General features: G+C 43.2%; 1 protein-coding gene across 10 annotated transcripts in view; it reads right to left on the bottom strand.

The window, feature by feature from the left end:
- Positions 1-13,600, bottom strand: part of TRPM6 (transient receptor potential cation channel subfamily M member 6) — a 99,737-nt gene that overhangs the window by 82,044 nt on the left and 4,093 nt on the right. For 3 of the 10 annotated variants that reach the window (XR_014687143.1, XM_084503837.1, XM_084503831.1), the window contains exon 1: positions 9,091-9,737. Coding sequence is in view for 9 of the 10 variants with exons in the window: in XM_084503837.1 (XP_084359963.1) it covers positions 9,091-9,645 (555 nt within the window). In the remaining variant the exon portion in view is untranslated. Of the gene's footprint in view, positions 1-9,090; positions 9,740-11,923; positions 12,073-13,600 lie in introns of those variants that run through there. The other 7 variants (XM_084503830.1, XM_084503835.1, XM_084503836.1 and 4 more) reach the window with 6 other exon arrangements.

Genomic DNA, 13,600 nt, shown 5'->3' with positions numbered 1-13,600 from the left:
GTCCAACCTTTCCTTAACACCCCCAGGGATGGTGACTCCACCAGCTCCCTGGGCAACCCATTCCAATGTCTGACTGCTCTTTCTGAGAAGGAAATGTCTCCTCATTTCCAACCTGAACCTTCCCTGGCACAACTTGAGGCCATTCCCTCTTGTCCCTCATGTCTCAAGGATTTGCGTATCCCTAAAGATCCTAACTGTTAGAGCCAGTATTTTTGCGAAGTTTAGCAGATCGGGCAGAATTTCAGCAAAATGGGATATAGCTACCCACCACATAATTCTGTTTCCAATTTAGAAATGTTTTGTAACCCTTAAAATGGAGAGTTGAAAGCAAACACTTATTTAATTGCAACAGATAAACCTGGGACTAATAGTTTTGCCCCAGGACTCCAGTATACCTACACAATACCTGTAAAGAACTTTTACTACTCATGTCAAAATTAGAAAAACCCAAAAGACCTAAAATTGATTTTCAGTGCCTGCGAAGAAGGAAGATACCATTCTCAGGTGGAAGTTGTGAGAAATCAGCATAAGGCAGCATGTGACCAACACTTATTCAAACACAAAGTGAGAGAGGGAAAGAAGAATTTCCCCTTAGCATAGCCACTACAAGAATCTAGCCTCAGTGTTCAGCAGGGTATCCTAAAATATCTTAAACTCTTAAAAATTAACTAGACATGGAGCAAGTCACTTGCAAGTACACTAGGTACCTGAAATGTAGCCAGAGTTCTTGTAAGCCAACACTCGAGCCTATTTCACAAGAGCTCAGCCTGTCAGCAAATTTATCTTTTTAACCCTTTGCTCTGGGATCTTTTCCTGGGCTATAAAAGCTAAGGTGGACTTTCAGGTATCATCATTGTATGCCTCAACAATTTCTACATTAAATATAGGACTTCAGCAATATTTCTGCACCCCATGGTGATTACTAAATTGCTGCCAGTGTGAAAGAGAGTTCCAACTTCAACATGCTGCCTTGCATAAGCTTTTCAGGGAAGGAACTTTCTTCTTCAATTTTCATTGCATGCATGCTTATGGTATGAAGTAATATAGCAACTGATCATAACAAAGAACGCCACTTTGGATTCACATAAGGCAGAAGTGTATTGTAAAATGACAGGGTTATGTGCAATAAAACACAACTGCAGTGTGAGGTTTCCAACAAACTCCCAGGTATTCTAAGGTTTCACTGTGTTCAGGCTACACTGCAGACCGGCATGTAACACAGAAGTGCTGTGGTTCTCCATACCTCTACCACTGCAGTGCACTAGCCCATCTGTTACTAACTGGTATTTTTCACTTTTCACATTTTTCTTACCCACTCTGTTGACTGAGTGTTCAGGACTGTAAATCTGTGGAATACTGCATTATAAGTAATTTAATTTGCAAGAAAACTTTCATCACTGCACTTCAAAAAGATTCACAGAAGTCCTGTGCAAAAAAATAAAATAACTCAAATGCTTTCACTGCTCAATAGTTCACCTTGCCCAGTTATAGAGGACAGCTACCAGTTAATCCCAAACCACTTGTGTAAGAAGAATCTAGATTCCATAACACAGATTTTTTTTTTTTCACTTTTTAAGAATAAAGTATCATTTCAGGCCACAGCAGAATCTCTGTGATTATTTCCTAGTAATTCATTCAACTATATTTTCTGTTAGCATATTCTCAAATCTCTGTAAATATCCACACACGCAAAAAAAAAGAGGAGTCACCAGTGCTAGCAGGGTAAATCACAAAGACCCAAGTTTAGAGAGGGACAACAGAACTTGTTAAAAATCTTCAGTTATAGTGAAGAGAAATTTTACATGATTCTCCTTAGCACAAATGGAGCCTGTCAGCTTCTTAGAAACAAGTAAATTCAGTCCGAAATGCATACTATGGCATGTACTTTTACATTTAATCAACTGCACATAAAAGCAAAGAATGCATGGCTAAGTGCTTTTCTGGATCTGGGCCTTACACTGAAGACTCATAAAAATGTTTCCAAATTTTCATCCCAAACTTAGCCAACAAAAGAAAACCCCTTTGATTGTAATTGGCTTTCCAACACGTTGTTTCTAATCTCAGAGTGGACCACACAGGACAACCAGAAGGACATTCTGATTGCAAATAGCGGTGGGGTCATGACAACAAAACACAGGAAATACTGAACAGAAAATGATCTCCTTGTTGCTGTCAAAGTCCCAGCTTGATTCCGGGAACACGGAACTATCAAGGTGATGGAAAGCTGAGCTCACAGAATGAAATTAGCCTGTGCCTAATTAATTACCTCTTACTATTTAAGTTTATTAATGAATCAGTTAAGCCTTTCTGCTGTCACAGAAGATGTAATGTTCCCTGCTGGGTGCAGAGGCTCTGGGGGATGCACAGTTTGCAGCTGGAGGCTCCAAGTAGACTCTCCTGTCCCATCCCACCCCACAGCCCGCTGGCACCAGACTACAGGAAGGCCACAGAGGCAGGCACTCCCCGTAATGTTTCTGCCAACAGCCCAGACACTTGCAAACAAGCTAAACACAGGAATTCTCAAATTACAATTAATCTTCCTCAGTGCTATCCTTGAAGCAGGCTCCAAACGCGTTGCTAAAAATCTTGTACTGGCATTACATATCTGCAAATTACTTATAAACAGGTTCGTGGACATGTTCCCCAAATGGGAATGACAAAAGCCTCTGTGACATGAAACTTAATTTGGCCCTCTGCCTAAAATAGGCCAATCTAAAACCCACTTCTCTGGAAGCATGGTAATTTTTGAGAAAGTTTGGATCCAGCTATGCTTCATAACTCTGACCCATACAGACAACAAAAATATCTGTGTTTGAAGCTGGTGGCAGCTACCTTGCCAAACACTGACACCTGTCTCACACTGCTAACATTAGAACACAGAATACTGTACATTGCCCTCTTACAAAGCCAGTTCAATGAGCAACCTAAAACATGGATTATTTAGCAAACTAGTCATATACTAAGATATATAAAAATATCTTCTAATTATTTTAATGGATGGAAAACGTTCTGAAATTGCAGAGTGAATTATGAAAGTTAAAAAACTTTGACAGACTGGAGAAGGAACCAGTAACAGAGTATTTGCAAATTTAAATGTAAGAATGATCTTACTTTACCAGGTCTCTTTCAGAGACAAAAGTTGCAAGGTTCCCAACATGAACAGCTCTGCCTGTCTCACTGGCAACATTTCTGAAGCCAGTAGTATTGGTATGACATTTTGGGACCACCAGAAGGCAGTACTTTTTCTTTGTTAACACTTGATGTTTGCAAAAGCAACTGGCTGTATTTGAAACTGGGTCTCACCTGCTGGGATCACCCAGGTCAGCCACCCACTGTGCTTACCTGTGCATGCCTCCTTCAAAGATCCAAAATTATACAGCACAAAGCTCTTCGCAGTTAAAACCATCTACAGCTTTGCTTGCAGTAGATTATATCTCTTGTGGCTCACGTTACTGTTATTTGTTGAATTATAAAATCTATTCTACATACTTAAAACACTGAACACAGCTTTAGAGTAAATATGAGTCATTGATCTCTTGCCAAAGATTTCCTCTTGATAGCCATCAAACTTAACTTGTGTTTTGTGAATATTTTTAGTTTTTCCAGGAAAGATCACAGCATGTTCTATGTTCAAGTAAAAATGCTCCTTTGTTCTAAAAACACTCATGTTTGTCCAGAAATTTAGTCTCTGTGCTTTAAAGTCATATTGAAAATAATTTTATGCCTTCCTTTTAACAGAAGACTACCCCTGTCTCATTCCTCTTGTCTTTTGGATCATTAGTACAGGTTCTCCTTCACCAAGAAAAGGCAAAGAAGAAAAGGAAATTAGATCTGACACCTGCTGATAAATTTCTGAGCTTGCTTTCATTTATTTGTATTTTCACAGCTGAAGAGCTAACATTAGCTAGGGGAGTGACTCTCTGAAGACAGGATATATCTAAACTACCTGAAGTTACCTTTGAAAGGAAAGCAAATAAAGTTTGCAGCATTCAGCTGAGAGAAGCATGAAAAACCCTGAGAAGTGGCAGTTTGATAGCAATCTGTGTTAAACTGCAGTACTAGAAAGTTTACGGGATGTGAATGACCTAGACAAGTGTCCCCTGGAGCCTCTTGGCCGTTTGCTGTCACTCCTGACAGCCTTGTTCCTTTAGCTCCACTGCTTGTCTCACAGCCTAATAAAATCTTTATGGGGTGGATTTGCACACAGCAGACCTCACATGTGCTGTGAGACAGGCAGGATTTTCACAGGACCGAAATCCCATTTTCCAAAGTGATAGGGAAGGCAGTTCTGATGAGCTCTGCGGAGGCTGAAGTCCCACATCTGCATCTCCAAGGTAGACATCGCTTGCTGCTCTCCTCAGCACTGCCCACTCTAGCACCTCTCATAAAAATAATAAAAAATAAAAAGTTTTCTTTGTGGTGTCTTGCTTTTAAATATGAATCACTCCATTGTAAATATGAATAACTCCATGGAGGAAGCTAGCGGTGGCCTAGGAGTAGCTGCACATGACAGGCTATGGGGACAGGAATGTCTTCCTGCCCCTTTGCAACAAAGGCCACTTGAGCACACCCTCAGGCCCTTCACCAGGTCTGTCAAAACCTACCCTTCGGCCTCCTGTGCCAAGATACACTCTGCGACACCCACATTATCAGCTGTTCCTCACACTGCAGGCTGCATGAGCAGCCAAAGGGCTTTTGCTTACCTGGGCCTGGAGGGCAAGGAGCAGCTGCGGCTGCCACTTACAGCCCAGCAATGGCCCAAGCCGTCACCAAAGCTCCTTGTCCCCACCGCACCAGGCTGGGTTCCCCTGTGTCCCAGATGGTCTCTGCTCCCTCCCACCCTGCTCACCAAGCTGTGGGGCTCCCTCTGTGTGGGGTCGGCTCCGTGAGCTGTGCCAGCAGGAGGGATGGCGGCGGGGACAGCACCGGCACACAGACGGCACGCGGTATGTCTCATAAGCACCAGGGACCTACTGGTCTAAGTTCCTCTGCCCCTCTTTGGGTGTCAAGCCATGCCAGTAAAGTGTAAACAGATATAGTTGTTTATAGCAGCAGGGCTGGGATCAAAACAGCGACTGTCCTGCTCTGGCTGGGCTGGTAGGAGATTTACACCCACAGCCCAACCTGAGCAGCCTGCACTCATCCAAGCGGTGCTAAAGTCACAGCAGGTGAGAAACCTTTACAGCAACAACTGAGTCTCCCATCACCTTTGCACTAGTAAACTCTAGCACTACACGGCAGCTAGGAAACGATGTTTTTAATGGAAATGTGTTGGTTTTGGCACTGTGGAGCTGGCAACACAGCACAGCCACAGCCGTTCACACATATCCAGACCATTGCACCAGGGACCATCAAGGGCAAGGTGATGAGTGCCAGCTGAGTGTGCATTCAGCAACAATGCAGAAGTGTGCTAAACTCCACCCTCATCACTGAGACTTGCTAATTAGGAAAAAAAGGAAGCACCCATTCTGGTAGCAACCCAAGGCCATTTGATTTGGAAACAGTGGTGTCAAGATGTTACGACAGCAGTGCATTTAAAAAAAAAAAAAAAAAAAACACTTTTTTTTTTTTTTTTTAATGAATTGCATCTATCTGTGTGCCTATCTTCTGTCTCCAGTCAAGAACAGCAAGTAATCCCAGAAACTATTTTTGGTTGCCTCCTTCTGTGCCCGCATGACGGACAGAGGGAATTGGACAACCCAGAAAACCATGTACCAGAATCAGCACTATGGGAGAGGAGCAAAGACAATGACATCAATACAGAAATGATGAGGACAAAGGCTTAATCCTGCCTTTCGTGAGGCCCAAATACTTCACTTAGAGCTATGACCCTTTCAAGGGGTCTCTTTTCTTTCAGGACTAGCTCTCAATATGGTATGACCTGCTCTCAATAACTGAGTTAAAATGGTAGAGATAAGAATATACAAAAAAAGAGCTTGTAATTCACAGCATACAGGGCAGATCACAGGGTTTATCTAGTCTGCATGTTACACAGAAATATCTTTAAGTGTTACAAGAATCACGGAAGCTTCACACAACAGTTGATAAAGCAGGTCCTCCTGAAAAACAGCAGAGAAAATGAAGTCTTTATCAACGCCCCTTCAGCTTTCCATTGTGCTGTGAACTGCCTGAAGTCTCAAACTCATTAAGGCAATTCTCCAAAAATTGAATTACCCAGCTAGAACCTACCACCTCCCTGGAGAGCAACCAAAAGCCTATGGGGGTCACTTGGGGGGGACCTACTTTTTCAACAGACAAGGTGCTGAGTGAAAAATGAATTTATGGTTAACCAAGCCATGAAAGGCAGGATGAGAGGACTCATTTAGGACAAAATGTTGGGTTCTGCTCTGAGCACTCCATTCCTGGTTTTTCACGTGACACTCCAAAAGACCCTGTCAGTAAGACTAGCCCTTCATGATATTAGCTTAAGCGTAAGTCAGGCACACAACTGCTCTGTCAAGAACAAGAACAAGACAGATTTTAGGTGCCAGTATCCATATTTAAACTTAGCTAAAAGAGCTTAGCTTATCTAGGTCCTGCTATAGTTTCAGTCTTTTCTTCTTCACATCATATACTCATCTGACACAATTCACCTCCAGAAGAGGTGGATTAATAAGTTTCTTGGAAACAGTTGTCTGACATAAAATACTCGTGATTTATATTTAACTATTTATACTAATGTAAGAAAATAGAAGTAACACGTGTATTAAGAAGATTTATCATGAATTTGCCTCTTTTTGTGTTGTCACAGAGCTGACTAAACACAACCAAAAAAAACCACCTTTCTCCTTCTCTTCAAGTTGGTCTCAATTCAAGTTTCAAAACTGTGCAGCCATAAACATAAACAGTGAGGCTCCTATTGCAAATTTATTTGGGAACATGTGGAGCTGAGAATACCAATGGAGTTGAAGTACTTCATAACTGATTATCCTTATACTTATCCCAGTACTTCTATTTCATAACTGATTATCCCTGGACTCAAGTGTAGAAATAACCATGTGTCAGTTTCTTCATGCATCCCCCCCAAAATATGTATAAAATAAAAGAGTAGATTATCTCTCATTATTTAGCTTACTCTTTCCACTGCCTGTCAGGTGCTCCTGGTTCCTCATTTCTAGAATTAGAAAGATGCAGGAACAGTATTGCACATAGTACCTTTTCTCCCTCTGCTTAAGATTTTCTTCCTGGGAAGTTTTCATTCCACTAAGGCAGATGTAACCAGGCTAGATCCACACTGATAGATGCTGCAGATGGAGTAGAGCAGTACTTTGCAGTCTTCACCATCCTTTTTGCAACACCATCCATGTTCAGAGTGATGTTAATAGTGGTGAAGGGATCAGCCTTCTCTTCCTACAGCTGCAACCTTCCCCTAACAAGCTACCCTGCACCAAAACCCAGCTTCAAAAACAATACCATAAATCAAGGATGATTTTGGTCCCATGACCTTGAAAATTTGTTTTCTGTTATTCCAGGCACCTGCCACAGTGGTTACACATGTGCAAACAAGAATTCCTTGGGATGACAGAGGAGTGACGTGTTGCAGCTGCCCAGTTCATCAGGTTCTCCACAAAGTGGCCACCCAAAGCTTGACTGGCTCCACTGGGACCTATGCTCCACATACCTCGAAAAACAGGAAATTAGGTGCATAAATCACTTACATGTTTTTGAAAATGTTAGCTGTGACCCACCTATGGACACTGCACAATTATGTGCATGCACGAACAGACAGACGCTTATGGAGACCTTTTTTTCCCCATGAGCTACAGAAATTTTAAACTCATCTACCTTCTGCTTTTCTAAAACTACTTTGTGACGTTTTAGATTCCACTTCAGTGTACACAAATGGAAAGGGTAGAAGAAGATAACAATTAACTTCCTCAACATCTCCTTGTCCCTACAACATTAAAAAAAAAAAAGTGAAGGTGAAGGTGGAGTCAGAGAGATATGTCTTCCTCCAGCGTGTTTCTGCATGATTCTTGTTTTCTTTCTGATACAGGTTACTTCTAGACAGCATATTCCAGCACGTTCACTACAGGGCAAATTCTGTGCCTCTGACCTTTCAACAGCTGAGAAAGTTTCATCCTTTGTCCCTTATCAAGCCAAAAGATGATTAAGGAAACTTAAGTTCAAACATACTCCAACTTATTTGCTGCTTATCATGTTTTTTAATAACACTATATAAGCATGTCATTACGTTACATAAGGTTGTTATACTATAAACTTACTGAGGAAAAGCCTGTAAACTGACTTCAAAACTTCAGCGCATATTCTTTCATAAACAAAAAAAAGGATGCTTCCTTAAGCCCATTTTAGTCTCATACAAATATGAGCATATTCCTGTAGGTAACACTGGAATTCCCCTGGGTTTGGCTACCTGTGGAGTCCAATGTGCAGTCCATCTCTGAAAATGGCCACTCTTTTTAGGTATCAAAAAAGGAGTTTGTGATTTACCTTCAGGAGTTTACAACTTAAAACCCAACTTCACCTGTTTCTTGGTGTGCTAGCAGATACTGCATATTTTGAAAATTATATTTGTAAATTGGGATATTTGCAAAGAAAAGTCTACTGTAGACATACTTCTTGTATCATCAGGTATATTAGAAAAGGATGCTCAAGATACCTGGGGGAAGGGAAGGGAAGGGAAGGGAAGGGAAGGGAAGGGAAGGGAAGGGAAGGGAAGGGAAGGGAAGGGAAGGGAAGGGAAGGGAAGGGAAGGGAAGGGAAGGGAAGGGAAGGGAAGGGAAGGGAAGGGAAGGGAAGGGAAGGGAAGGGAAGGGAAGGGAAGGGAAGGGAAGGGAAGGGAAGGGAAGGGAAGGGAAGGGAAGGGAAGGGAAGGGAAGGGAAGGGAAGGGAAGGGAAGGGAAGGGAAGGGAAGGGAAGGGAAGGGAAGGGAAGGGAAGGGAAGGGAAGGGAAGGGAAGGGAAGGGAAGGGAAGGGAAGGGAAGGGAAGGGAAGGGAAGGGAAGGGAAGGGAAGGGAAGATGCTCTCGGTCGGCGCAGGCACCGCGGCGCCCCGCCGGCTGCCAGCCCCACCGCCGGCTCGGCAGGGGGCAGCGCTGCCTCTCCGCCCGCCCACCCTCCCCAGCCTCACCTCAGGCTGCGCGGGGACGGCGGGTTCGCGGCTGCCCTCGGCCGACCCGCGGCGGCGCGGGGGGCGCGGAGCCTCCCGTGCGCGGAGGTCCTCGGCGCAGCACTCGTGGGCCGCGTGCCGCCAGCTGCCCCCCCGCCAGACGGGGCCCAGCTGCGCGAAGAGCAGGTCCCGCCACGTCGCCATGCCCGTGCGGCGCCGCCGATCCTTGTCCCGCGGCGGCCGAGCGGGCGGGCGGCGCCTCGGCGGGGCGCGGCGGCTCCCGGGGCGCCGGCCTTCACCCCCGGCGTCCCTCCCGCGCCTCACGGGCACCGGCACCGGCACCGCGGGGCAATGCCGCTCCCCACCCGGCGGGCGCTGAACCGAGTGTCCCAAGCGCGGCGTACACACGGCAAAGAAAACCCGAAGCATCAACCTCAGCACCCCATCAGGAGTTATCACTGTCCCCTGCAGGGCTTTAAACCTCCCAAGAGCATGGGCATTGGGCCAACACAAGCACCTGCAGCAGTTCGGATCAAAGAATAGTTCGGGTTGGAAGGGACCGACCTTATAGACCATCTACTTCCAACCCCGCTGCCATGTGCAGGGACACCTCCCACCAGACCAGGTTGCCCAAAGCCCCATCCAGCCTGGCCTTGAACACCTCCAGGGATGGGGCAGCCACAGCTGCTCTGGGCAGCCTGTGCCAGGGCCTCACCACCCTCAGAGCAAAAAAGTCCTTCCAAATGTTCAATCTAAATCTCCCCTCTTTTATATTAAAACAATTACCCCTTGTGCTGTCACTACCGACCCTGATAAAAATAAAATAAAATAAAATAAAATAAAATAAAATAAAATAAAATAAAATAAAATAAAATAAAATAAAATAAAATAAAATAAAATAAAATAAAATAAAATAAAATAAAATAAAATAAAATAAAATAAAATAAAATAAAATAAAATAAAATAAAATAAAATAAAAAATAATCTTATTTATAAGCCTACTTTACGTGTTGAATGGCCTCAGTAAGGTCTCCGCTTCATAGGCTGAACAACCCCAACTCCCTCAGCCTGACTTCACAGGAGACCTCCTCTGGACGGGCTCTTAAACATTCGTTTCTTTCTTGTGCTGGGGACCCCAGAGCTGAACACAGGCTCCAGGTGGGGTCTCACAAGAGCAGAGTAGAAGGGGAGAATCCCCTCCCTCTCACTGCTGGCCATGCTTCTTTTCATGGATCCCAGGATACAATGGGCCTTCTGGGCTGCAAATGCACACTGCTGGCTCAGGTCTGATTTGTCATTCACCAGAAGCTCCAAGTGCTTCTCTGCAGGGCTCTCCATCCGTTCATCATCCAGTCTGCAGTGACATTGGGGATTGCCCCGACCCATGTGCAGGAGTCTTGTGCTTGTATCACGTTGCACCTAGTGTGGGCTAGCACAGGGCAGAGACGCTTCTTCCTTTATTCCGAGTTTCAGTTTTATCTATTCTGTATCTCCTCCAACTTGTCTCTCAAGTGACTTTTCTCTCAACTCTATTTTCTTTTTGTTCCTAAATTATCATCTCCCCATAGCCAATCCAAAGTTCTTTGGCTTCCCTACCCTGCCCTCCCATCCCCTTCTTGCTTAATATTTCTTTTATTTTGTTGCTTTCAGATATGCTGTTCTGTTAACTGCAAGTTCCAACTGTGAGCTGCCAGCCTGCCTCTAGATGTTGTCTGTATTTCCCCTCCACTTTCTCTTCCATTTTCCAGTCTCTCAACTTCTAATTTCACTGTCCAGCCAATTCTCATCTTCCTCCTTGGTGCCCAGCTCTCCCTCCCCCTGTACAAGAGCGCTCTGCCTTCAGACCAGGCCATCTCCTTCCCCCTCCAGTCAGGAGCCCAGGAACAGACCCACCCAGAGCACAGAGCAGCAGCAGGTCACAGAGTGCCTGGTCTGAACAGCTCCCAAAATCACAGCAGAAAAGCCTGCTCAGCCTGGAGCATGCCTCAGGGCCTTCTGGACCTCAGCTGTTAAACTTAGCAGTGAGTTAACATAAACAGTTTTTCCAAAGACAGGGAGGATAAAACTCTTTCCAGCCCCCTGCAAAACATAATGTTGTGCTTCTGACATTGCCTCTATTTTGTCTTTAGACTTCTTATGTTGCACTTCTTACAGAGTAGCCCTTAAAAAAGCATTACAGCTTCAAAGAACAGAACATATTCCTAGAAATTTTAGCAGGTGATAAACAGCATGTTCATTCTTCTTTTTTTTTTTTTTTTAGCTTCACCTTTTAATATATTAAAATATTTTCAATTCACATCCATATTCTATTTTCACCAAAGTTCATAAATTAAATAAAAACCATTCTTGTTATAGGACATATCAGGCAAACGTATCAGTTGCTGTCACCATGCCCAGTCTTTGTATGAATCTGAACCTTATAAGAAAACTGAAATATTTGTATACCAGCACATGCAGATGCCCCGGACTTTGACCGGAACACAGCAAGGTGAACATATTCCTCTGACTTCAAGCATTTTCTTAATTCCAAACGTATGCCTTTCATTCTAAGTTGTGCAAATTCAGACACAAGAAATTCTGTCTTCCCTAGAATCAAGATTCAGCATTTGTAATCTAATATAAAGACCTAAAGATCCATTCTACAAAGCCTTGCAAACCAATTCTCACACTTCATTCCCTAGTACTTCACAGATATGAAAACATTCATAGTGTGTTTTATAACAGACTTTTTAAGAGGTCAAAGTCTACAGAACTACCATGGACTCTTTATCGTTATCTCTAGAAAGCAGAATTGCTGGTGTGTTTTCTCCTGCAGTCCTCCCATAGACTATCAGTTCTATTTCTAGAGACTTACCTTAACATCAGAGAGATCTTGCTTTTCCATCCTTTATGCTTCTTTTTTCATAACATCTGTATTCCCAGTGTATAGGCAGTTACTTCAGCAGCAGTGAAGCCAGCTCAGTTCTGGATGACCAACAGCTGACACCTCCTACTTTTCATGTCCTAAGCAATTGAAATGCACACATGTCAAAGCATGCCTGCAATAATTCAGGCAGTACCTTCCATTTTGTTCAAAGTCCAAGAATCCATCCACCTATAAAGCTTGTCCAGGTCCCTTTGGATGACATCCTTTCCCTCTGTTGTATGTGACACCACTCAGCTTGGTGTCACGTGCAAAGCTGCTGAGGGTGCACGCAATCCCACTGTCTATGTCATCAATAAGAATATTAAACAGTACTGGTCCCAGTATGGACCCCCAAGGAACATCACTTGTTACTGATCTCCATCTAGAGAAACTGATCTGACAACAAAAGCTTTTCCAGGAAAGGGAACATGGTTTCCCTCAGTAAGAATAAACTGGTTTTCATTCAGCTTAAGGATGACACAACTCAAGCAGGTATATAAGTATCAACCAGCTATTAGTTCACATAATACATGTTCTTCAACAGGAGGGAAGAAAGATGACAGTCTTGAGTACTGAAACATAAATAGCCAGTATGTTATGTAGCATTGGAGGTTATGGTGTTTCCTCAGTCAGATCATTCAGTTGTTGCAACAAGTGTTTACTGATATCTAAACACAGCTCAGACTCTTTCACAATAGTTCAGGCATCACTGTATTTGAATTTTGAATGAAGAGTTATTCAGTCAATAGGATTGTCTGCAGAATTTATGAGAAAAAAAAAAAAAAAAAAGTTCTTATTGGAGTTTGTAAGTAGGCAGGAATGTAGTGTGGTGGGTTTTGTCAGTTTGATAGTCACACTCATAAATTATCCAACCATCAGTTCTCCCAAAGCAAATTCTGCAAATACCTTTGAAGTCAGTACAGATGCAAGGAAGAACAAAATGTGATGGTGTGGTTTAGTTTCTTGTTATAGTTTCTGTGCTTCTAGTGATAGCCTCACAGAAATCAGTGTACTGCTCCTTAAGGCATGATGACACTGTTTGGAAATGAGAAATAACATTTCAGATGGTCTCTGTTATTCAGTTTTCTGAACAGGGGTAGGAAAATGAGTGAAGAAGGCCTAAGAGGTCTCCATGTAGGAGTATGTTCTGCAGCTTTCATATGTAGTAGTCTCCACCTCTTGAAAATAATCCCTTTGCATTGATCCCTCAACAGTGTTCGCTCAAGCATGAGGAAGATGCAATGTCCCAACCATAACCACGTCAGTTTATGTTCTTAGTTCAGCATTAGATGATTCATATGGTGATTTTGTTTAGCTAAACAGTAACCCCTTAAAATTTTTCTGTTTCTGAGGAGCCTTTCTTGAGCCTTAACGCAATGTCTGATTCTAAAAATAATGTTTTGTAGAGCAGTCACAGGGCACACTGCTTCTCTTCAATTTGCTTAATCATTCCTTGTATCCCTCAGCTTAGTTAACAGATTTTTCAAACTTTTCATCTTTCAGATTTCTAATATATGGGAATTCTGACTTGTCAGCTCCCTGGCCTGTGCCAAATATCAGGTGTAAGGATACTTCTGTAAGACTTTCTTTCTTTCAAACCCTCATCTTAAAACAACTTTCAAAATC

This window comes from Aythya ferina (assembly GCF_964211825.1).
Source record: "Aythya ferina genome assembly, chromosome: Z".
Taxonomy (NCBI): Eukaryota; Metazoa; Chordata; class Aves; order Anseriformes; family Anatidae; genus Aythya; species Aythya ferina.
The sequence above is the reverse complement of the archived record's forward strand: the minus strand, read 5'-3'. Positions and strand labels throughout refer to the sequence as shown.